This window comes from Bombyx mandarina, chromosome 19 (assembly GCF_030267445.1).
Source record: "Bombyx mandarina strain Sakado chromosome 19, ASM3026744v2".
Taxonomy (NCBI): Eukaryota; Metazoa; Arthropoda; class Insecta; order Lepidoptera; family Bombycidae; genus Bombyx; species Bombyx mandarina.
The window spans coordinates 4436970-4462974 of NC_143225.1; the positions used below are offsets into that span (position 1 = coordinate 4436970).

Below are 26005 nucleotides of genomic sequence, written 5' to 3' on the forward strand. Positions count from 1 at the left end.
CTACATGTTAGGGCGAAGCTGAAATAGCCTCTCAAGGCTATCAGCATAGGTAGGATAAAAAAGTCTGTATAAGCGTCCAAATATTGGACACATAGGCCGTAAATATTTGTTTCTACTTATGCTGATAGCTTTAAGAGGCTTTACCCTAGCGGTGTTGGCAGTAAATCGGTGTTGGCGTCCAAATATACATTAACACATAACACATTTAAAACTTTCTATTAAACTAAACTATAATTTATTACAGTGGAAAGCGGTCGGACATTCGTGATGCTAGGTAGCACGGAAGTAGACTACGACCCTAACTTCCGCATGTACCTGACCACGAAGCTCGCCAACCCTCAATTCAACCCGGCTGCGTATGCGAAAGCCGTTGTCATTAACTACACAGTCACCGTTCAGGTTTGAATCGAAGATAATTTTATAATTAGGAAAACTGTTGATGTAATGCCAATAGGTATGCCGCGCTTGAATTTTTATTTTGTTTCGGACGAGGACTGATTTCAGTGAAATTAAAAGATGTTTGTTTTTTGAAATACCAGTTGGCGTGTGTATTCTGAATTAGCAATCGTAGATTATTTCCGACGCTTGGGATACTTTGCAAAATTATTTTACGCGAAAAGTAGTGATCATTTTTGTAATTCTTGTTCACATCCATTAATTATATTTCCAAGATTTTAAATACAAACCACACTAACAATATTGATTCCAGGGTCTCGAAGATCAGCTTCTCAGCGTAGTAGTACGCGCAGAACGTTCAGATCTTGAGGAGCAGCGGGAGAGCCTCATCATCGAGACCAGCGCGAACAAGAGTTTACTTTCTGGACTGGAGGACTCTCTGCTCAGGGAGCTGGCCACGTCGACCGGTAACATGCTGGATAATGTTGAACTGGTCAATACTTTGGAAAACACCAAGTCTAAAGCTGCTGAGGTGAGGAAATACTGACATCACCTATTACCAATTTTTTATTTATTAACCCGTTTATAAACTTTATTAATTTAAACGCGAAACCACGCTAGTGGTTCTATAGTTCAAGAATGTTCGCTGATTTTATGTCAAAATTCCTTTTTTGACATTTATAGCTTTGTTGAACTTGGACTTTTTGGCGGGAACGCGAGGAGTGAAGTTGTGTGATTTGTTTTATTTTGTCTATTTAGTGCTTCTTCAGGTTTGAATGTGTAGTAACGGTGGTTTATCAACCTTTTTAATATCTGTGAAAGTGCACAAATGTGGAAAACTTAAACAAATCCGCTGGGCGTAACTTCTCGGGATCCTCAAAAAAGTCCACTGAAAAAATTTCAGTAAATGACCACCATTTTACTGAGATTATATATTTCATCCCATATCGTCTCATCTCATTTCATTTAATTTCATCTAAATTGATTAATGTCCCAAATTAATCATCTTCATTTCATTTCACTCCATATTATCATTTTTCATAAAATTAAGAATATAAATTAAAATAAGACATGACTTAAAGGTCCAGTCCATGACTTACCAGGTCATAAAATCCCTTAAAAAATAATTTGTTGAATTTATTGAGCAATTACAATCTTGTACCTAGTAATCATTCTTGTCTGATAGAATCTATTGTCTGTGGATTCGAACAGGTGATGGAAAAACTGGAACTGGCCGAAGCAACCACAAAAGATATAGAAAAACTAAGGGACGGCTACCGTCCGGTGGCGAAGCGCGGCTCCATACTGTTCTTCGTTCTATCCGACATGGCGGGTGTGAACAGCATGTACCAGTACTCGCTGTCTTCATATCTAGACGTTTGTACATTGTATAATTTTTCTAATTAAACAGCAATTTTTTCCTACCTAATCGTTTGTAGCCAAAGGGCTATTCCGACTTCACGTGGACCGGTAGGTGAGCTCACTTTTTTTTTTATCCCTATCTATGCTGATGGGGGAATAAAAAAAAAGCCTATGCTGATAGCCTTGAGAGGCTATATCATCTTCACCCTAACGTGTAGGTGAGCTCACGGGGCTCAAACCGAAGTGTTGCTAACACTGGCCCTAGCAAGGGCAGTGCTTCGCAGAATCTACCACCGGATCGAAAACGCGACCCACTGAGAAGATCCGACGAGAAACTCAGTGGGCTGTATCTGTGGGTTAATTCGCTCGTCCAGCCCTTCGTCGCAAGCGACGGGTTCGACGAGGACGGTGACCGGTGCTTGTGGTGTGAGCTCACGGGCCAACCTGAAAGAATTGCTAACACTGACCCTAGCAAGAGCAGTGCTTCGCTGAACCTACTACCGAATCGGAATCGCGACCCGCTGAGAAGATCCAGCAAGAAACTCAGTGGGTTGTGGAACATCCAAACGATCCTCGCTACATAGCGAAACTGAGTCAGATGATTTCCACCATTCTAGTTTAGGTTTAGGTTTGCCTAATTAAACTTATAAATAGTTACAAACTGGTATTGGAATATATTTTGTATATATGCTTGCATTTGGAGATATCGCACTTTATTCCACTGCCTACAATTTGTACAAAAAAGATAAAAGAGTTGGTAATTTGCATTCAACTCTCTCATCCACTACTGGCCACATCTTTTATCCGATCGCTACCAATCTTCACAAGATGAGATTTATTGAAATTTTCATTGAAATCAGTCCAGCCTTTTCGAATTTTACATATTTAAAACGAAGACTCACACATCGACTTACATAAACATATAGATAATTGCCCTATAAACCGTTTGTAATCGAAGTATCCATAGTGCTTTCCCTACCTTAATGTTAGGGCAGGTTGTACCGATTCATACAATTATAGTATATTATATTAATGGTGGTAGGACGTCTTGTGAGCCCGCACGAGTAGGTAGCACCGCCCTGCCTACTTCTGTTGTGAAGAAGCCGTTTCCGTTTGAAGGGCGGGGCAGCCGTTGTACTGTAAAAACTGAGACTTAGAACGCATGTTTCAAGGTTGGTAGCGGCATTTACGTGATTGATATATATATATATAGGTCCGGGTGACCACTTAATAATTAAAAAAAAGCAAAGCCAGGCATATAAATGAACGTTGTAATACTTATGGGCGTCGATAAACCTACGCTGGAATTAGCTCTTACCTGTTACATATTTACTGGTGGTAGGACCTCTTGTGAGTCCGCGCAGGTAGGTACCACCACCCTGCCTATTTCTGCCGTGAAGCAGTAATGCGTTTCGGTTTGAAGGGTGGGGCAGCCGTTGTAACTATACTTGAGACCTTAGAACTTATATCTCAAGGTGCGTGGCGCATTTACGTTGTAGATGTCTATGCGCTCCGATAACCACTTAACACCAAGTCGGCTGTGAGATCGTGAACATAAGAAAAAAAATCTCGTACATTGACCTTATCACATTGAGAGAGGAGTGTCATAGAGTTGTACGCAGTGGAATAACGACAACCTTTCGTACCAGACCGCATATAATTAATTTAGTTAAGTCGTCTCTGTAGAACCATAGGATTTCAATTAGCGTTTATCTCGCAGGTTTTCTCGTTTTCATTGCGGAAGGCGATGCCGAACGTGATTTTAGTGAAGAGACTCAAGAACATAATTGATATGCTCACTAAAAACGTCTACGACTACGGCTGTACAGGTATATTCTTGCAACGGACTATTACACAAACTGTAGCAATGAATTTGATGCATTTTGCGGTCGGCAGCGTTACGGTAAAGGTAGATATTGCGGCAAATGTAAACATTTTCCGGTAAATGTGCACATTTGTTTCCTCGTTTGGGTAATGTGCATTCAACTAACATTCCATAACCATTTCAAAGAAGGGAAATGTACATTGAATTCACAATGACCATGTCGTTTTGGTAAATGTGAGCATGGCATACAAAATACGAAATCGCAAGTGCTAGTAAAGTGTGTTTTTTTTTTTTTTATAATTGAAGGATTACTGGTGGCCCGGAGGCCTTTCCAGTTTCACCAGGACAGGTGGGCGAGCAAAGGCTCAGCCAGGAGGGGTGGGATTTGCTAACAGCTACCCGAGCGCCTCCGAAGGAGACCTAACAGCTCAAGAGTAGCTGCTTCGCGAATGAATCTACTACCGGATCGGAATCGCGACCCGCTGAGAAGATCCGGCGAGAAACTCAGCGAGCTGATGCATGGGTTAGGTTGCACGGCGAACTCTTTGTCGAGTTCGACGAGTACGGTTACCGGGGTCCCTAAGCCTGCTCCTAGTGTTAGAGCTGAAGGTGTCTAATGCAAATGTTATTGGATCTGATGGATCCGTAAGGACATGTCTAGGGCGTCGACGGTGACTGGCTCTTGCGTGATTCGGGGAGTAGTCAGCGGCGGCAACGATAAGGCGATTATCATGACGGGTCCTAGTAATGTGGTGCGCATGCGCATGCACATACACACCACTACAACCTAACATAACCTAACCTACGACAGTTTATATAATACTAGAGGTCCCGCAGTAGTCGAAATTCGACTGTATTTAATTGGAATTGTAAGTTTTTACACTATTATGATTGTATTTTATACTTCTATAATCACAAATTTCGCCAAAACTACACTATAAAAAATATTACAAAGCCAAACAATATTTAATCTATTCTCAATTTTACAATAGACGTCAAGAACAAAAGTTTGATAATAAATAGTATGCATGCGTGTGTGCGTCAAATACATGGTATGTAGTGTGTGTAATGTTTTCATTATTGATTTAATGTATCTTTTATGCATTATTTAAAAAAAATATTAGCATTGTGTACTTCTTCTCTATATTCTCTATAAGTGTGGAAAATTTCATACTCCTCCGTCCGCGCAATTTTCGTAAAAAGGGGTACCTACAAAGTTTTTGCTTCAGGTATTAATATATAGATAATGTTTATTTAAATAAATATTTTTTTACTGCAACAATATTATTAATTTATTTGTATTCCAACTTTTCTTAAAACATGAAGGTATAAAACATGAAGGTAAGAGTACACATTTACCGGGAAATGTACGTATACATTATATTCAGTTCACATATACCTAACTTTTTGGCAAATGTGCACATTTACCGGTAAAAGTGTACATTTCCCAAGAGTGTACATTTACCGTAACATATCCACCGATAGTCATCGCCTCCCTATAGATTCAACACAATGCTCATGCTCTGTTCCCATCCCTAAAAAGTCTAGCTTAAGTTTTATTTTACTCGGCTTTTTCTTAACTACTGGAAATAAAATAATGTAGCCTTTTTAACTTTTCCAGGTATATTTGAACGTCACAAGCTCTTGTTTTCGTTCCAAATGGACATAAAATTGGAACAAAGTGAAGATAACGTCTCGCAAGCGCAATTAGATTTCTTTATAAAAGGAAATGTGTCCCTGGAAAAATCTGCTCGTGCTAGTCCGGCACAATGGATGCCTGCTCAGGTAGTATTAAATAGAAACATAAATTCATATCTTAAGTGCCAACGTCCATACCATGTTGAAAACACCGGTTCTCGTCCGATCACCGAAGTCAAGCAACATCGGGCGTAGTCAGTACTTGGATGGGTGGCCGCCTGGGAACACTACGTGATGTTGGCTTTTTAAACTTTTTTTATTATAATTTTGGAATATTTAATTGAAGTATAATCCTACTAATATTATAAGCGCGAAAGTTTGTAAGAATGTATGGGTGTATGTTTATTACTCTTTCACGCAAAAACTACGGGATAGATTTTGATGAAACTACAATACTAGTAGTATTATAGCTTACACATCAGAATAACACAGTCTATAATTTAAAAACATATCGCACCTTCGGTAAGACAAGGGCCGAAGTGCTAATTTTAAAAATGTTCAGGAGAGACGTTTTAAGATTTTTATTTATTTATTATTTTTATTTATTTATTTATGTACACACAGAAAACAAGACACAGTACAGAGTAATAGGAAAATTATGTACAAAGGCACTGCTTATTTCTTTGAGAAATCTCTTCCAGCAGACCTGCGAGAGGATAATGAGAATAATTTTATAGATTTAAATTGTGTTTTCTGCCCATATTAATGTAAAATAGTATTTTATTTATAGCAAAAATATACCTTATACATGTGAATATAAATATGTAATTTGAAAGACTGAGTTATTTATTTATACTAATTATTTAATGAAATATTAATGTATGCCTACAATTGTGCCATTATCCCACCAACATTTAAATAAATGTGCAGTTGCGACCAAAGTTACACATTATATTGAAATGACTTATTAAATGAAAATACTACTTATTTTCTACATCTTTATTCTTTTTTTTCTTAGGAAAATCTTTATCAAAGATAAAATAAAACTAAAATAAAAAAAATAACATAAAATTTACTTCTAAAAGGTTTACATTAAATCTATAAAATGCCACATATTACTTTGTGGAATGCCAAGTAAATGCGTAAGACATTTATTTTTTCTGTCAAATATGTGCTCTGAAATTAGGCATATTATGTACACAAAATGTGACCATGTCTTTCCAAAATATAAAACAAAAAAGGGCATATTTACCTTAATGACCCTTATGGTCCAGTACACAACCAATACTCGCGCGGGCGATGCCGCAAATGACCAATAAGATTTCGTCGCGCCAATATCATCCAAAAAACGAACGAATGGTACAAAGACACTTTTGCCATCTGGCGAAAATAAACTGAATCTATTGAATGTCTTTGTTCCTACAGGTAGAAATTAGTTTTTAAGGCACTTTGGCCTATTTAACTCATTTTCAGAAATTTTAGCACTTCGGCCCTTGTTTTACCGAAGGTGCGATATAGTGTGAATTATCAAAAATATAACGATAAATGTCAAGTAAGTAAGAAAAAATCTACCATCCATAGACACAGCCCACTGAGTTTCTCGTCGGATCTTCTCAGTGGGTCGCGTTTCCAATCCCGTGGTAGATTCAGCGAAGCACTGCTCTTGCTAGGGTCAGTGCTAGCACACTCCGGTTTGAGCCCTGTGAGCTCACCTACATGTCAAGAAGCTGAAATAGCCTCTCAAGAATATCAACATAGGTAGGAACAAAAAAAAAGTAATGTTTTGTTGTCAGGGCTGGCAAGACATAATGAAGTTAAGTTCAGATTTCCCGGATCCCTTTGCGACACTTCCTGACGATATTACCAAATTCTTAGAAGAATGGCAAGAGGTACGCTAATCATACAATTATGCCGAAATTTAATAATTTTCTATGAAGAAAATTACTTGATGTAAGTGGTTGTTGGATCCCATAGACGTTACGACAAGAATTCCACCAACCACCTTGAGGTCGAGGTCTCAATTGCATTCTGTAATAGTTGAGACTCCTTCCAAATCTGGGCCTCTTGGCTGCAGAAATAGATAGGATGGTGGTACCTACCTAAGCGGACTCACAATACGCCTCACTATCGGTTAACTCCGGTTTGTGATCGTAATAAACTATGTACAAGATTTAATTCCTTTCACGTGTTTTAATTACATTTACAGTGGTTCGACAGTGATACTCCAGAATCTGCGGAGATCCCGAACAATTATCGAGAAAAACTAAAGCCATTCGAACTATTGATGCTATTGAGATGTTTCCGTGTTGATAGAATTTACAGAGCCCTTACCGACTACATAACCGTCACTATGGGAGAAGAGTACATTACGCCACCGGTTATAAGGTGAGCGCGAAACCAAAAAAATAAATGTACAAAAAGCCAACATCACGTAGTGTTCCCAGGCGGTCACCCATCCAAGTACTGACTACGCCCGACGTTGCTTGACTTCGGTGATCGGACGAGAACCGGTGTTTTCAACGTGGTATGGACGTTGGCGAAAGTGCTTGTTAAATTATGACATATTTTATACTTGAAATTCAAAGAGTTACAAATAGATACATAATATCCTTTATAGATTAATTTTCATTGATTTTTTTTTAAACGCTCACTATTGTTTTCTTCGATCAATAATAGTATTATTGATAGTATTATTGATGATAATAGTATTATTGATCGAAGGTTGTTTTGCCCAATTTCGTAGCACTGGAGAACGGAAAAGATTTTCAATGAGTTTTAGGTGACAGGTTTTAAAAGTCTGTTCTTTTCCAAATGGGGTATTTTGTATTTAATCTAATAATAGGACCAAAAAAAAATTAATTTTTTTTGACAAAATTTAAAATAGTTAATGTAACTTTGAAAAAAAAAACTTTTTTTTTTATTATTTGTCCATGGGATATTAAATAGCTCCTTAACATTCTTTTATTCAAAAATATTTTCACTTTCTACGTAAATGAAAAGGCGGGTAAAATTTAGCGTTATGCCATTCCTCAGGGACGAAGTCGCGACAATAGCTAGTCTTATATAACACGCTACCTACACGTACCTACGAGGCCTACTACTACAACGCGAGACCCACTACAACGCGAGGCCGACTACAACGCGAGGCCTAGTGCAACGCGATGCCTACCAAAACATGCGACCTACCAATAAACACAATATTAACCTATTATAATATAATCTATTATTTGACTACAGACTTTAAGCAATAACAAAAGTTTCACAATTTACAACAAACAAAGAGTACCTATATTTATAAATAAGTGTTTTGTCAAATACATGGTAGTGTGTGTAATGCTGTGGATCAATGTCCGTATCTTACAATCGACATAACCTCAGGACGTTGACTGAATACCGGTTGTTTTCATCTCGCAATAAATGAAACCAAATAAGTTGAAATAAGTACAGTTGCATAAGGGCGGATGAAAGGTAATTACATGCAGCAGAGATGCGAACATTGCGATGTATGTGTGGAGTAATGAGAATGGATAGAATGATTAAGTTGAGGAAATCTGAAAGTGGCACCTGTGACAGAGAAGTTGAGAATTGCGCGTTTATGGACATGTGATGAGACGAAATAACAATGAGGTTTGAATAACATTGAAATAACAAAGAGTTTTAACTATGAATGTGGAAGGCTTTAGCGGAAAAGGTAGAACTAAGAAAAAATGGATGGATTGCGTGAAAGACGATATGTGTAAGAGGAGAGTGAGCGAAGAAATGGAATATGATAGAAGAGTATGGAAGGAGAAAACATGTTGCGCCGACCCCGGGTGATTGGGAGAAGGGCAGGAGAATGATGATGGGAGTGCGATTACACAGCCCACCTGGTATTAAATGGCTACAGGAGCCCCTTAACATCTAAAACGTAAATGCAGCCATTCACCTTGAGATATCTCTCAGTTTTAACGGTAAAACGGCGGCAAAATAGTGAATCATGGTGAAACGAAGAGGTTTGTTTGTTACCGTTAGGTCTAGACCAGTATAAAAGAGAATTCAATAAGATTAATAATAAATTACAATTCTTGAAGCGAAGCGAGGGCGGGTCGCTAGTCTATACTAATATATAAATCTAGAGTGGTTTTTACGGATTTTCCGTTATAACTACTGAACCATGCAAGTAGAAAATACATGTAGGTACTTAATGGAATATTTATATGAGTGTTGGACTCCCTAATAATAATAACAATAAATAATAATGTTTATTTTTAACGCCCTGCGAAGCGGGCGAGTACGGCTAGTATACTATAAAAATGTACCTATGTCTCTTAGCTCTATCTTTAATGTTTAAATTCTTTGTTGTATTTCATCATCCCTCATATTAATTTTAATTTTATTCAAAAATTTAATCACACCTATTTCAGCCTCGACATGATTGTGGAGCAGACAACACCTTTTACACCAGTAGTCTTCATACTCAGTCCCGGGTCAGATCCTACTGCCGACCTCATGAAGCTAGCAGACAGATGCGGCTTTGGAGGAGGGAAATTTAAGTATCTGTCTCTCGGACAAGGCCAAGAGGGAGTAAGCTTTCACAATCACCTTCAAAATACATGATCAATTGCACTAAAAATACAAATAATATGCCGATAATAATAGACACAGAGGAGATGACAGAGAAGGGATAAGACGTCCGGTGCATTCGTGTTGAGCTATGCACCGGTGTTCGAATCTCAGGCGGGTTACCAATTTTTCTAATGAAATACGTACTCAACAAACGTTCACGTTTAACTTCCACGGTGAAGGAATAATAACATCGTGTAATGAAAATCAAAAACCCGCAAAATTATAATTTGCGTAATTACTGGTGGTAGGACCTCTTGTGAGTCCGCGCAGGTACCTTTACAACACATAATAGTGTATCTGAATTTAGCCCTTACTTATTAGATTTAAAAGTCATATTTATTTGTGAATAAGGCCAGTAACTAAGCGTTTTCGTTATGAGAGACGGTTACGATTGCCCAATCACTAATGCAAACGCGTGAAACAACTTCATTCCAAAATTACGTTTACGTGAGTACCCTCTCCTCGTATTTTTATCTCATCAACCTTTAAGACCAGCCGACTTAACCGACTTAATAGGTGTATGGCTCTAATAAAGAATTTAAAAAAAACCTTTAATGTGTGCTGTGAACCAACACGATTAAGTAAAACGATCCTTCTGATTTCTGACCCAAAGCAGTAGGTGGCCATTGCGTTCCGGCTTAGAGGTTAGATATCCGATATTCCAATGATCTTTCCCCATGTCCCAAGTTAGGCGTAATGACGTGGATGCGCTGTGACTTCGTTAAGTAATCCTTTAACTGCCATGTACAGTCAAACAAATTCATTCTCAGTATCTTCGGATTCGTCTTTCCCAGAGTCTACTAGATATACCGGTGCGTCAGCAACAGAAATCGACATAATGATTGCAGTGCGCCACGTAGGGCACCGATGACCTATATGGCAGTCAAAGGGTTAATTTAGACTGTACAATCGTTTAACTTTGACGTAATAAGCAATTTTGACTGCGAACAGGCCGCGCTGTCGTTACTGGAAGGTGCAATCTCACACGGGCAATGGTTGATCCTGCAAAATTGTCACCTGCTCGTGTCCTTCCTTCGGGAGCTGGAAAAGCAGCTAGAGCTTATGACGAAGCCCCATCGTGAGTACCGGCTGTGGCTAACCACAGATCCCACTCCGACGTTTCCTATTGGGATACTGCAGAGATCGCTTAAAGGTACGAACTTTTCAGACTTCGATAGATAAACAAGCCATTATTAAAATACAAAGACTTTGAAACTGGAAACGTACCTTAAGTTTAAGGTATCTGAAAACTATTTCTCGGCGCTGCTCCCGCACTTGTGTCGTGATCACCTCCATCCATAGCTTTCGTCCTCACTTTGTAGCGCCATCTCATCTTGTCTTCGGCTACACGGAGAGCATTGTAGATGGTGGAATGAAGGGTGGTGCAGATCTGGTCACCAAAGTTTTATTTATTTATTGCATAGATGGGTGGACGAGCTACCAGCCCACCTGGTGTTAAGTGATTACTGGAGCCCATAGACATCTACAACGTAAATGTGCCACCAACTTTGAGATATAAGTTCTAAGGTCTCAGTATAGTTACAACGGCTACCCCACCCTTCAAACCGAAACGCAATACTGCTTCACGGCAGAAATAGGCAGGGCGGTGGTACCTACCCGTGCGGATTCACGGGAGATCTTACCACTTCCTTCCACTTTTTAACAGTAACAACCAGTTTTTCAAGATTGTAAATAATATAACGTAAGTGGATTATAATAGTACCTTCACAGATACGCAAGGCTTCTAATGGGTTATCGATAAATATGATATTGTTTTATGGATGATATTTTTTTGTTCTCGTTTGGAAGTTAACGACAAAGAGATCTTCCACCGAGCGGGTCTAATTGCTGGGTAAACCGACGGTCCGAACGTTGTTGTTCGGAACTTACCTTGAAAATGTAAACGAGATTCAGGCATCTGTCAAATATCTTGTGTTCTATGATGGCTACTGCCAAACTCATTTTTCTGTAAAGTTGTTACAGAGCCCCCTAACGGTTTGAAGTTGAACCTTCGGAATACGTACTTCAAGATGCGCGCGCGGGCCCTCGAGGAGTGTCCACACCCGCAATTCAAGAAACTTGTCTACGTTTTAGCCTTTTTCCACGCCGTTGTACAGGTTAGTGAATATTCGTTTATGGAATTTGTATATTTTATTCAAATAGTAATTGTGAAGTGATGACATTATTTTTGTTATATTCAAACAGTTTGGTCATAGCTTTGGCAGAATATGTATTTGGCAGTAACTATAGTTGAGTCCTTAGAGCTAATATCTCAAGGTGGGTGGCGCATTTACGTCGTAGATGTCTATAGGCTCCAGTAACCACTTAACACCAGGTGGGCTGCGAACTCGTCCACCCAACTAAGCAATAAAAAAGTATGCCATAATTCTGTTCATCCAAATGCCAAAGCTACTATGTTGAAAACAGCGGCGGTAAAGCAACTTCGTGCACCGTCGGCACTTGGATGGGTGACCGCCTACATTTGTAGATATTTTTCAGGAACGTCGGAAATATGACAAAATAGGTTGGAACATATCGTATGACTTTAGCGAGAGCGACTTTGTTGTTTGTATGCAAATACTACAATGTTATTTGGAGCGTTGTGCGGCGGCTAATGGACCGATACCGTGGGCCACTTTGAAGTATCTATTTGGAGAGGTACGTAACTCAACGTTTCGTCTTAAGATGCTTTCGTCCTAAGATATGGAGGAGATATTTAGTGAGCCTAAAATTGGGGGGAAATGAAGGCGCAGAGGCTCAGGCGGCTAGGGTATGCAGGGAGGCCCAAAATACTGCTAATCTGACGCTGTGGAAAGAGATCTGCGAGAGATCCAAGTGCCGGTCTGACAAGGTATTGAGCAGCAACGTAACGAATAGGGGCATTGATTGTCGGAGGGCAAGACCTATTAGGGGGTCATAGCGTTAGCGCAGTATCAGTAGTAGTAGTATTCTTAAAGTATTATGGTTTTAAAGCAAACTAGTGGTCCTTCAGTAGTCGAAATTCGACTATGATTAATTGAAATTATAAGTTTGAACATTATTTTTGTTCTATTGTCTACTATATACTTCTATAATCACAAATTTCGCCAAAACTAGACCATAGGCAAATGATATTAAAGACAAACAATATTAATCTATTCTCAATTTGACCAGATTTAAACAATAACATAAAGAGTATATGTTGTGAGTGTGTGTGTCAAATACATGGTAGTGTGTGTAATGTATTTTTTTATGATTTAATGTATTTTTATGCATAATTTTAAATAAATATTAGCATTCTTCACTCCTCTATATTCTCTATAAGTGTGGGAAATTTAATGTTCCTCCGTCCGCGCATTTTTTCATGAAAAAAAGTACAAAGGTTTTTGGTTCACGTATTAATATATAGATGTTTAGGTGATGTACGGAGGCAGAGTGATCGACGACTTCGACAGACGAGTGGTCCGGACCTACATGGAGGAGTACATGGGAGAGTTTCTGTTCGATAAGTTTCAGCCATTCCACTTCTACAAAGACTACGCGTTCGACTACGTAATACCGCCCGAGGGAGAGAGAGACGAATATATTGGTATTTAACTGTAGATAATATTAATTTAAACATATAAATAAAATTGGAGCGTCTGTTTGTAATATTGAAATAACCACTTTTTGCTACATGCATTTATGATTATATATACGGTACATACACCAAAATAACATTTTTTACAAGTTTTGTCTGTCTGTCTGTTTGTTCCGGCTAATATCTGGAACTTTCTCTGATATTTATCCGATGATATAAGGAGTAACTTAGGCTACTTTTTATAGACAAGCTTCGCCTCGCGGCATTACCCGCGGGACGACAATAGCCGCGGGTAGCATCGCGGGACTCAGCTAGTACAGAATAAAATGTAAAAACTTAAATAAATGACAAGTAGCTGTGTAGTTAGCGAAATAATAATAATAATTTGGATACAAATCACGCACGGTCATCAGGCGCCAATTGAGGATTCTGGTGTACCAGAGACTGATAAAAAAACACCCAGACAAAGAGCAAACAAATCTGTTCATCACACAATGTTTCTCCGATGTCCACGCCCACGACCCTTGGCGCAACAGTCAGAGGCGCCCAATAAATGCATCACCGACTTATTCAAATCTGTTTGTTAGCGCGGTATGGACATAACAATGCGTAGAGAGAAGATGCATGTGACTAGGAGATGTATGGAAATGGTAGTGCAAGGTAGAGGGGGAAGAGGTCGTCCGAAGAAGACATGGATGGAGTGTGTGAATGACGATATGAGAGAGAGAGGAGTGAGTGTTGAGATGACAGCTGATAGAAGAGAATGGAAGAGAAAGATTAGCTGTGCCGACCCCACCTAGTGGGATAAGGTGGAGAAAAAGATTTGTCCTAGCACATCACTATTTTAGGGAGTTCAAATTTTCTATTTTGTAACTACAATTCTACTTATTGTTGAATTACCAAAGCACCGGTCATCGTTCTCGTCGAACCTGTCGTTTGCGACGAAGAACTCGGCCAGTAAATTAACCCACAGACACAGCCCACTGAGTTTCTCGCCGGATATTCTCAGCGGGTCGCGTTGCCGATCTGGTCTGCGAAGCACTGCTCTTGTTAGGGCTAATGTTAGTATAGTAACTTCGTCAGGTTTGAGCCCCGTGAGCTCTCCTACTTGTTAGGGTCATGCTTAAATTGTCTCTCAAGACCATCAACTTAGGTAGGAAAAATAATAAGAAAAATTTTTGAATAATATTTGGCAGATTTCATCGACACACTTCCGCTCGCTAATACACCAGAAGTTTTCGGTCTGCATCCAAATGCGGAGATCGGTTACTTCAGCCAAGCGGTCCGCGAGATGTGGGGGCATCTCATTGAATTGCAGCCTCAGACGAGTAAGTTTTTTATCAGCTTTGAGAGGAGTATAGCAATTTGTAGCCTGAATGCTATCGGACCTCGTAAATGCCATAGCGGAAATTTCGATTCTCGCTTTCTAACGTAACGTCTCTATTGCTTTGTCTGATCCACTCTTCGGAACGTATGAATGATTTGCGCCAATAAAGCGCTACAGAGAAGAGGTCACGATGTGGATGAAAGATCATTTACTGGCACGTACTTAGTAAAAATCTATTAGTGACTCTTTAATATGTGTTTCATGCTATCAGTCACAAAGTTGGACGGTGAGTAGTGTTTTTGCTGAAGTAATAAAAAAAATGCGAATTTCCGTCTGCATGCATCATCATTTAAGTTTCAATTTAAATACTTGCCTAACGAAAATGTAAAACTAAAATTAGAATACTGCTATTTTTTAACTAGTATATAATGTTTTAATAATTACATAAATTAATTTAATAAGTTTTCAGCTTTCTTTGACTAAATAATATTTGTTTTAGTGCATGTAAAACCACACGTGCGTTTTAGTCTGTTAAGTAAACTATTAATATACCTATTAATTATTAAATTCAACGGCTAGTCAGGACAAATGGTAAGTTCTTAACTTTTCTCAATTGAACACACAAATATGAGGAACTTAGTTGTGCACGTTATTGTTGTGTGTCAATATCTTTGAGTTATAACTTATTAAATGAGTAATAACTTATCTGTGTTAGATAGATATTGCACGTGTAATACGTGTTTGTACTCTTCAACCCGTATCGGACATACAAAAAACATAGCCTAAAACGAAGACAAAGATATTGTCGATTCCTGATACAATTAAAACGATGGTATGGTCTATCTTAAGGGTACGCACAACCCTAAATTAGGATCCGGACTTTGATCTCAAGTGAAATTGAGTGACTAAGTAATGTATGTCTATGAACATAACTAATTGAGTATCAAATATGTATCTAAAATAGTATAACATTAAATGCGTAAATCAACCTGCCTATTTCCACGGAAGTGTGGAATTGCCGTTATAAAATTCAACTCAAGCTGGGCGACGGAATTCTTGACGGAGCTCTTGACAATCAATAAGTTAACATCTACTGCTCCTTTCATTATACATTATTATTATTTATTTATCCTATTATTATTATTATTGTTATATTGATCACATATTAGTTTAATAATAATAACAGGTGAGGCCGGGGGGGCCATGAGTCGGGAAGACTTCATCGACAACATCGCAGTGGACGTGCTCAGCAAGCTACCAACTCTGTATGAAATTTGGCGAGTTAGGAAACAGTTTGAGATGAACATCACTCCTACACTCGTAGTTCTTCTGCAGGAGCTGGAGAGGTTACTCTTAAACTGTATCATCACGTTTCAAATTACCGAACAAAGTTCTGAAAATTGTCCACAACTTGTCCTTATCCCGCTATGGGAAGTTGGCGCGGCATGTCCTCTTTTTCCATTCAAACCTCTCATACGTCATAATTTTTCAATAATTTTTAGGACGCCCTAACTAACATTCCAAATGTATATCTTAACAAAGATTATAAAATGTAACGGGTAAGGTTATCACCAGATGGACCGTTAGTTCGTTCACCCGTGTAAGCAATAAACTAATGATGATCCATTCAATTTTAAATACTTTATACGTCTTCTTCTTCTTACCCTTGTCCTGCATTATGTGGGGTCATTGCAGAATGTCCTCTTTTCATGCTGCATAGGACAGATCCTTGACGGCCGACTGCCTACCTGACGTCAACCCTCCTTGGTTTATATGCCCAGTGGTGTATCCACTGCAAAATGCCACGGGGGCATTTTCTCTTTTTTGGTGTTTCTTTTACATCATCCGTTTTTTTTTTTGGGTTCTATGGATCGCAATTTATAAACAAAATTTAGGTTTTCAAAAGAAAAGAAAACGTATACGTCACGAATATATGTATGTTGATAGATTCAACCGGCTAATCAGTCGTATGGGTAGCACTCTCTCGCTGCTCCGCAAGGCGCTGGCTGGTGAGATAGGAATGGACGCGGTGCTGGATAATGTCTCGTACAGCCTCTTCAATGGTCAACTGCCGCAGGTGTGGCGGGCTCTAGCCCCGGCCACTTGCAAGGGACTGGGAGGTTGGATGGACCACTTCATAGCCAGAACCAAACAGTATACCGATTGGGTATGTACCCGAAATATCCACGCCTTATTGTTAACTGTATTTTTTCCCTCCCTACCTGTGCTGATAGCCTTGAGAGGCTATTACAGCTTCGCCCTAACGTTTAGGTGAACTCTTGCGGCTCAAACCGGAAGTGTTGCTAACACTGACCGTAGCAAGAGCAGTTCTTCGCAGAATCTACCACAGGATCGGAAACGCGACCCACTGAGAAGATCTGGCCAGAAACTCAGTGGGCTGTGAAACTATATTAGTGTAGGATAGGTTCATGATAAAAAAAAAAATACTATTTTATTATTTTTTACATGAGTTAACTATTCTGTTTTAACTTTAATTATATTGCACTTTTTTACATAGGCATTAGAGTTTATAGCCATTTAAATTATTAATATGTCAATCACTGAACGTTTCTCTCTAAATAGTAGGTATATAAAAAGTCGCTGTCTCCCTGTTCTTCCGCTTACCTCTTCTAACGGCCGTTTTCAATAACCTATCTATCCCTAGTTTCGGTTACTAAAGATAGACAAATCTATATTTTTGTCCTTACTTATGTTCCAATAACCTATCGACGGGCAGCAGTTCCTATCGGATTTATCTATCCATCGTCGGGAGGACGGATAGCCTGCTAAAGATAGAACGCTCATACAAATCGTGCTTACTTCCGTTTCAATATGAGTTTTAAGTAACTCTCCGGTAGGCAGCGCTATCTCTAGTATGGACATTCGCTTATCTGTCAAAATCGGCCGGTTGCATGTTTATATTTCGAAAGTAAATCGCTATAATTTAATAATTGTTTCTCTTCATATTGGCATATTGTAGCAGTGATGATAGTGATATGGAATTATTTCAAATGATAATGGATTGTGATGCAGATAGTGATAGTGAGGCCGATATCATATGGTTAGGAAAATAAAGATCGTCTGAATTACATGGCGAAGATCAATAATTACGAATTTGACTATAGATTTCTGAGCAAAGGTGTTGTGAATGAATTGATTAATTTAATGAGACCATATTTGAGTGTAACGTCAAAAAGGTAAGATAAATTTTAACCATAAAAGTACTCGTTATTACAACTTATATTTGTTTATAGCAATAGCAAAATTATACCTAATTTTTGTTGTGTTACAAAATCATACTCAACAGGAATTCTATAATAGTGCTGGATTCCCATGGTGCCCTAAATGACATTCATATACTAATACAATAACCTGGTAGGCTATTTACCTTCATTCTTATTACACACTGATACCTCTACATTTTATATTTGTGTTACAGATTCAAATATAGGAGAGGAATTTAGAAATAGAAAAAGAGTATTTTGAATGTGTAATTTGTGTGCAATGCATCATTGATGTTTCAAAATGTTGTTGCTTGATGGCCTGGGTCTACTCATGATACAACTATAATTAACCATTCCGATTGAAAAGGTATTTCTTATTTATATTACCTTATTTATATTATTATTATTATATATTATTATTATATTTTTATTTATTTATATTATATATTTCGGTGTTTATATGAATTTAATATGACACTATTATAATAAATTATCTACATATCAAGAAAACATTGATAACAAGGTGGACTTGGAAATTGCTATTTGCTTGCCGATAGAGGCTATCCCCACAACCCTATCTTTTAACGTGATTAATTAACCCACATACTCAATCGGAACGATTTAAACTGAATCACATATTAAAACAAGAAATACTATAGAGAGGTAATCTTTTTTTTTAGTTAAGAGCTTGTTATACTGTATTGTAAAATAATTTAAGCGAATAATGTATAATTTTCAGATGCATTGGTGTTTGTAAAAGAAGACTCCCTGTACATCACTGAAAAGTAGATTAAAACTAGAAAATATGCAAGCTGTTATTATAGCTGCCATGCTGCATAATATCGTCAGAAGTATGAATTTAGAAGAATTAGAATCAGGAATTTCAGTCGCAGATACATTACAGGAAAATAATATAATTGTTCGTAACAAATTTTCAAAACTTACATCTGAAATACAACTATGTACTTATAAATAATTGCTTCCAAAGATAATTTATAAAATAAACTCCAAAGATAATTTGACTATTTTTTATTTTCCAAAATGATAATTACATGGTAGTTAGTACATGCAAGATATTTAATTTAGAATTTGTACATATACTTAAAAAACTATCTAACATAAAATTATTATTGCCTACTTAATTTATGAAATTTAATATTCCTTTTAATTAATTTTTAATTTTTTAAATTATCTAAATCTAACTTAACTTTTGCTACAACAATCTGCTTTTCTTTATTTTCCAAGTCAAGTCTCTTTTTTGCTATTAGATATTCTACTAATGCATTGTCCCTATGCTATTAGCCTTGCATTTCTTTTCTTCCATCTTGTTTCCGCTTGGCTGTAAAAGTGTTAAAAATATTATATGTGACCTACAACAATGTGCATGCTTTATCCAAAATTTCATTTGCAATCCTTACCACCTCCAGCCTGTAACAAAGAGCATAATTATTTCAAATACTACGGAAACCTGAAGAAAAAATCATGTTTATCAATGTGTTATTAGAGACAAACAATCAACTAATTATACTAACCTTACTAAGGTTGTTTCTTAAGTTGCCGTAGCGTTCTTTAAGTTTTCCCATTTTAGTCGAAGCTGCGATGGAGTTCGTGGGAAACGACGAATCGACGAATTAAAATCATTTACAAGGGTTTGCTAAGCCTGCTCCTTCAATTTATTGTTTGTGGCATTTGTTGCCTTATAATTGAAATGTTTTTTCGCCGCCACAAGTTCTGCTAGAATCATCGTCTCATCTTTTGTCATGGGTGCTGCCTTTCTTGACTGAAAAAGATATATTTTCTAAACTTGAACTCAAAGTTTTCAAAGTAAAATTATTATTATCAATGTAGTTCATAGATACTTACAGAATTCATTTTATTTCACTGTAGCTCTTTAATTATAAACACACTTAGAATTATAAACGAAAGTTTTAAAGCGTTTTGGAGGTAAGTCATCATCTAATATAGTAGGTAAACAATAGAAAAACAAACAAAAGAAACTGATCACTGCTTATTGGCAAACGGACTGTCAAAACGTTTCGTTTCATAATTTCGACTAGGATAAAAATGGCAATACGTCCAATTTAAAAAAATGTACATATGCTTTTATTACTTTTTGTTATAAACAAATGTGTTTATGATAGTCTACAATATGCTGGTTAAATTATAGTTATAATTTAGAATAAAATAAAATAAGTCTTGATCCTGATGTTGTTTCGTATTTGTAGTCGAACGAAACGTATCAAGAGGCTCGGATAAATCGGAGGGAAGAAGCTATCTACTGTTGGTTAAAGAGAGATAGCACTTATCCGTGATTGTGAAACGCAAACTAAGGATAGATACGCTCTTGCTGATATTCGGAGATAGCTATCTATCCGAAAACTCAGATACGTTATTGAAAACGGCCGTAAGACAAGCAGTTGTAAATATTGAGGACAGAATGGTTGAACTATGGTGGTGTACGTCAAATAAATTCTTTCGCACGCTTACACTGTTAAAGCTGGTCACATTTTAAAAAAAACCATAGTTCACGCGGTTTAAGAAACCGTTTATATACGGTACCGTGTGTATTAACTATGTAATTCCGTTAGACCACAAGTATTTTAATTTTTTTTTATTTCTACCTAAGGCAACAGTGGAAGAACCAGTAGTCATTTGGCTCTCTGGTCTGCACATTCCGGAATCGTACCTGATCGCGCACGTCCAGATTGCTTGTCGCCTGTACACGTGGCCCCTGGACCGCTCTACACAGTTCACGAAGGTCACCAGCTGGGTATCGGCCGATGAAATTGAAGAACGACCTGTCACCGTAAGTTGCTATATACTTAATATTCTATTTTAATAAAATTGAATCCAACTAATTTCAGAATATAAATACCTACCTAACACTATTACCGATCAGAAGTTCCCATTGAAAGTAATCTAAATCTGAAATTGTTTTTAAACGCATTCTTGTGGATTATTTTCTTCTTGTCCTTCTCCCAGTCACTTGGGGTTGTCTCCTTCCATACTCCTCTATCATATACCATTTCTCCACTCACTCCCCTATTACATGTATCGTCTTTCACGCAATCTATCCATTTCTTCTTAGGTCTACCTCTTCCTCTAAAGCCTTCCACATTGATAGTAAAGGGTGGATAAGCTGTTGTCTTCTAAACAAAAACCGTAGCCTTAAAACTCGTGTCTCAAGATGGGTGGCTGCATTTACGTAGTTAATATTTATGGACTCCGATAACCACTTAGCGCCAGGCTGGCTGTTAGTTCGTAGATAATCATAACAATAAATAAATATAATCTAAGCAATAGAAAAAGGTATCCGATATTACCGCCTCTGCTTCGAAAATGGTGTCTATACGTTATAACTGGAATGTTTAGTCGATATTATTCACTAACTTATCTTGTTTGTGGCTCCCAATCCTACGAACTGCGTGTCCATTTCAGGGATGCTACGTGCGTGGTCTTTACTTGGAGGGCGCTCGATGGGACGTGGACGAGGGATGTCTCAAGCGCTCTCACCCTAAAGTATTGGTCACTGAACTACCAATCATGTATATAATACCCATTGAATTTCACAAATTGAAACTACAGGTAAGTAATTGAAAGAAATCTTAACTACTACTAAAATTGGTATTGGAATTTTACGGCCTTTTCTGTCAGTTTAACTTTAAAGAACAATGGCAATTTTTTACCTGAATGTTTTAAAAGGCGTCTAAGATTAAGACATAAATGAAACTTCATCATTTTATTTGCTCGTTTTTTTATACGATGTTAGATTTACGTGGCAAAGCCACGAAAAAATGTTAATTTAATAAGCTTTTAATTAGATTTTTGTGTACTTCCGGTTTAATACATTTGTAAAGGATGGCATTTATACTATTGGCACAAAAAAGCAATATTTTTTGATAATTAATAATATTCAGTATTTAAAATGAAAATAATAATATTAATTATCCTTTGTTACAATTAGTACTTAATTAAATAACTAAATATGTAATAGTAATGGCAGCACTGCAGATGAAATGATTTTTACAGTATGACAACTGATATAATGCGCATCACTGTGCCCGTCCATAAGGCTCGTGAGTGGAAGAGAGAGGGAAATACTCGCTTCACCGCTCCGATTTTTTATGACCCAAACGTCCCAAACTGCATGGACAAAATAATTCTACTAGGTATAGTAAATTAGCTTTGCAAGCCTTCGTTTGTCGCAAATATGTGACTAATTCGTTCAAAAGGTTAAAAGTACCTATCTCTGACACACATTTTTACACATTTACAAAGAAGAAAGAACACACTATATAATATGTATATGTACCTAGGTAGCTCTGCAATTGCTAAGGGTACCTACTCGAGTACTATTAGAGGTGTATCCTTGGTTCATCTATGATAATGAAACTAAAAATGTTATTTAAACATATCGTTTACTTATTTTTTCAATTTGTTATAGTCCGTGCCTACAAAAATCAGAGACATCTCTTATTGATAGATAACCTCAAATTATAAAGTAAACACGTTGATATCTTTTTTTTGTGACTTTCTAATACCAAAAATATTTCTGATTAAGCTTAAGCTATGTTATTCCTATCGTTTTAGTATTTTTTTGTTTCAAGACGCCTCAAATAGATATCAGGTAAAATGTTGTATAGAAAGCTGCCATTGTTCTTTATGACGTGAATAGCTCAATTCGAATAGGTCGCTACTGCTTACTAATATTTCTTAAAGTAAAAGCTCCTTAATCGCGCTTCATTTATTTGCGTTTGCACTATTCGCCGACTAAAAAAATGCAACCCAATTCCTAAATTCGCGAATAAAGATTTCTTTTGCGCAAATCTAATCTTAGTAGTAGTAACAAAAAGTTATTGCAATATACATTTGTAAATCTAAAACATTCTCGAACCCACTGAAGCGCAAATAAAAAAAAAACATTAAAATAGGTCCAGCCGTTTACGCGGGTTTACTAAAAAAACACACGGACAGAAAAAAATACATAAATTAAGATGAGATAAATAAGATGAAAGTTCGGATTCGAATAATTCCCACTCTTTTCCTCAAGTCTTAAGTTACAACGTCGAAATTCCTGGAAGTATATTTACGTATATGAACTCTTAGATAAAAACTGAATAATAAAATTTAATTGATCATTCTGTTGTTGTCGTGATTTTCAGTACACATGTGTATATGCGTATTAAGTATATGTACCTACGTGTTATATACATGGAGAATGCAAGTATCTCGAACAAATAAAATAAAATAAGCTACGACATTCGTTCGATGAAGGTCAAGTGTCTCGAAGCATGAGTCTGCGATGAACATTTGGACAAATATCTAATTGGGAAATTTCATTTTTGTGAATTCGAATTAATGACAAGCAAACTAATTAAGTTTTAACGGTAGAGAGTAGAGGTCATTCTTTAATTAGCCACAATCATTATTAGATGTATTTATTTATCACATATCGTTTACTTATCACATGAACTTAACCTCTAATTTGGATCGCGATGGCCATGGCCTCGCCGATAACTGTTTACAAGATTTACAATGTTATCTATAATAATATAAACTGAATATAAACGGAATTTTCATAATTTGGATTAACTAAAATTAAAGATTTTGAATAGAGTTTCTAAATGTATTTCAAAAGATACTAGATTTCGACTGTTTTTTTTTAATTCTTAATCGATTATGAGTTTTTTTATGCCAGTAGCTAGTACATACATTTGGGCATTTTTGTCCAAATCGATTTATTTGAATTCATTTTTATATGATTTAATGTTATACCAAAATCACGTGCCGCCACATCTGGACATGAACAAGACATGACAAGTCTTCAATGTATTTATAAAGACGATCTCGTCCTTCAAAACAGAACGCATAAATTCTTTCCGAACCTTTGCAGCACATAAATCCCAGATATACTCAACATAGCATTGCTAAACATCGTAACTCTGCGCATACATGCAATCGAAGTAGTTTCGGAGTTAGACTCAGACCGCCGTCCCGTCGTTACGTTGAAACTCGGTCACACTCCCGATTCCGTTCCCGTCTCGAGAGCTGTGGTCGATTGGCACACGCTGGGCATCATCTGGGCCTGGCTAAATCTGATCCACCATCGAGGCAAGAACGCCTCGATCCGGGCCTACGAAGGAACCCTACCGAGGAAAATCGTATACGAATGAGTGCCCTACAACGTGACGTAAAATCTCGCATCGCCAAAGTCTGAGATGCTAGATGGTCTGATTTCTTAGAAGGACTCGCGCCCTCCCAACGGTCTTACTACCGCTTTTCTCGTACTCTCAAATCGTATACAGTAGTAACTGACCAGGGCCAGGAAGGTCAAGCACCTGGGAGTCACCCTGGACGCATCATGACATTCCGTCCGCATATAACATCAGTCCGCGACCGCGCCGCGTTTATCCTCGGCGGACTCTACCCCGTGATCTATAAGCGGAGTAAAATATCCCTTCGGAACAAGGTGACTGTTTACAAAATTTGCATAAGGCCCCGTCATGACTTACGCGAGTGTGGTGTTCGCTCACACGGCCGGCACACACATAGACATCCTCCAATCCCTACAATCTCGTTTTTGCAGGTTGGCCGTTAGAGCTCCGTGGTTTGTAAGGAACGTCGACTTACATGACGACCTGGACCTCGAATCGATCCAAAAACACATGAAGTCAGCGTGGGAACCTTACTTCGATAAGGCTATGCGTCATGATAATCGCCTTTTCGTTGCCGCCGCTGACTACTCCCCGAATCCTGATCACGCAGGAGCCAGTCACTGTCGACGCCCTAGACACGTCCTTACGGATTCATCAGATCAATAGCACTTGCATTAAACGCCTTCAGCTCTAGCCTAGGAGCCGATTTAGGGACTCAGGTAACCGTACTCATCGAACTCGGCAAGGGGTTCGTCGTGCAACCTAACCCATGCATCAGCCCGCTGAGTTTCTCGCTGGAACTTCTCAGCGGGGCCGATCCGGTGGTAGATTCATCCGCGAAGCAGCTACTCTCTAGTTGTTCGGTATCCTTTGGAGACGCTCGGGCAGCTGTTAGCTAATCCCAGCCCTCCTGTTTGAACTTTGCTCCCACACATGTCCTGTTGAAAACTGGAAAGGCCTCAAGGCCACCAGTAATACTTCAATCATAAAAAAAGCACATAAATAGAAAAAGTTCAAAATCTTTAGGAGAATTAGTGCCAACCTTTAATAAATATTTTATATTTGAATCTATTTATAACGAAAGAAACGAAACGGAATATGATTACGTCAGTTTTTACTTCGCGGAGAACTGCACTGACAATAATATTCAAGGGCAATCGTTATAAAATCAGATAGAGCCGACATCAGACATCGAATTATCAAAATCACTGGTGTTATTTTATAAAGTGCCATTTTTCGGGAAACAAGAAGGTTGCTCGTGAATTTATTTAGTGATCTAATCTTATCAAATGATGCGATCCGAAGAATTGAGATTGAGATATCTCATTGTGATGTGTACTGATCTTTATATATAGCATTATGTCTCGACGTGCATCGTTCTATATGATAAAAATGTCACTTAAATTTTGTTCAAAAAATTCAATATCGGTGTTATTTATTTAGGTGTTCTGTTAGCAATGTACTATTGAAAATGTTTCCGGCTTCGACGACTGCAGTGCTGTCAAGGTTAATAAAAAATAAATAAAAAATATTGTCATCGGATTCCGTATGTATCTCAATAATTGAGAGGCCAATGTTTATCAGATACTTAACTCTTCATATCTACACTGCTGCTATGAGTTTCGTAACTTGTAATGACCCGAAGGCTTTTCTAGCTTCGCCAGGATGGGTGCGATTTGTTAACAGCTGTCATAGCGTCCGCAAAGAAAACCTTTGTGCTTAGCAAATCCCACCCCTTCTGGCTGAGCCTTTGCTCGCCCACCGGTCCTGGTGAAACTGGAAAGGCCTCCGGGCCACCAGTAACTCTTCAATCATAATAAAAAAACCTTTGTGCTTAGTGTGAGTTTCTCGATAGCGTAAAAGTTAAGCCAATTTCGTATGCAGTTGGAACAGCGCCCCTAGCGGCAAACGTAC

At 37.8% G+C, this 26005-nt stretch overlaps 1 protein-coding gene, 2 long non-coding RNA genes and 2 other non-coding genes across 6 annotated transcripts in view; 3 read left to right on the forward strand and 2 right to left on the reverse strand.

Annotated features, from left to right (window-relative positions):
* Positions 1 to 26005, forward strand: part of Dhc98D (Dynein heavy chain at 89D) — a 109075-nt gene that overhangs the window by 80562 nt on the left and 2508 nt on the right. Inside the window, exons 75-91 of the mRNA XM_089735420.1 lie at positions 245 to 399; positions 710 to 928; positions 1609 to 1773; positions 3479 to 3587; positions 5205 to 5368; positions 7015 to 7110; positions 7428 to 7606; positions 9625 to 9784; positions 10778 to 10979; positions 11801 to 11943; positions 12326 to 12484; positions 13223 to 13394; positions 14582 to 14713; positions 15899 to 16058; positions 16660 to 16879; positions 20563 to 20742; positions 21375 to 21521. Of these exons, the coding sequence (XP_089591546.1) occupies positions 245 to 399; positions 710 to 928; positions 1609 to 1773; positions 3479 to 3587; positions 5205 to 5368; positions 7015 to 7110; positions 7428 to 7606; positions 9625 to 9784; positions 10778 to 10979; positions 11801 to 11943; positions 12326 to 12484; positions 13223 to 13394; positions 14582 to 14713; positions 15899 to 16058; positions 16660 to 16879; positions 20563 to 20742; positions 21375 to 21521 (2762 nt within the window). The remainder of the gene's footprint in view (positions 1 to 244; positions 400 to 709; positions 929 to 1608; positions 1774 to 3478; positions 3588 to 5204; positions 5369 to 7014; positions 7111 to 7427; positions 7607 to 9624; positions 9785 to 10777; positions 10980 to 11800; positions 11944 to 12325; positions 12485 to 13222; positions 13395 to 14581; positions 14714 to 15898; positions 16059 to 16659; positions 16880 to 20562; positions 20743 to 21374; positions 21522 to 26005) is intronic.
* Positions 5406 to 5524, forward strand: LOC149500817 (5S ribosomal RNA). Its single transcript, XR_016324740.1, has one exon. It is a non-coding gene; the product is annotated as a 5S ribosomal RNA (ribosomal RNA).
* LOC114239518 (5S ribosomal RNA) lies at positions 7641 to 7759 on the reverse strand. Its single transcript, XR_003624446.2, has one exon. It is a non-coding gene; the product is annotated as a 5S ribosomal RNA (ribosomal RNA).
* On the forward strand, positions 17616 to 18953 carry LOC149500818 (uncharacterized). Of its 2 annotated transcripts, XR_016324698.1 has the most exons (3): positions 17616 to 17909; positions 18152 to 18303; positions 18676 to 18953. It is a non-coding gene; the product is annotated as an uncharacterized LOC149500818 (long non-coding RNA). The 2 variants fall into 2 exon arrangements; XR_016324697.1 differs by lacking the exon at positions 17616 to 17909 and having other exon boundaries at positions 17920 to 18303.
* LOC149500819 (uncharacterized) lies at positions 18951 to 20349 on the reverse strand. The gene is made up of 2 exons (XR_016324696.1): positions 19469 to 20349; positions 18951 to 19364 (listed from the first exon to the last, which is right to left on the reverse strand). It is a non-coding gene; the product is annotated as an uncharacterized LOC149500819 (long non-coding RNA).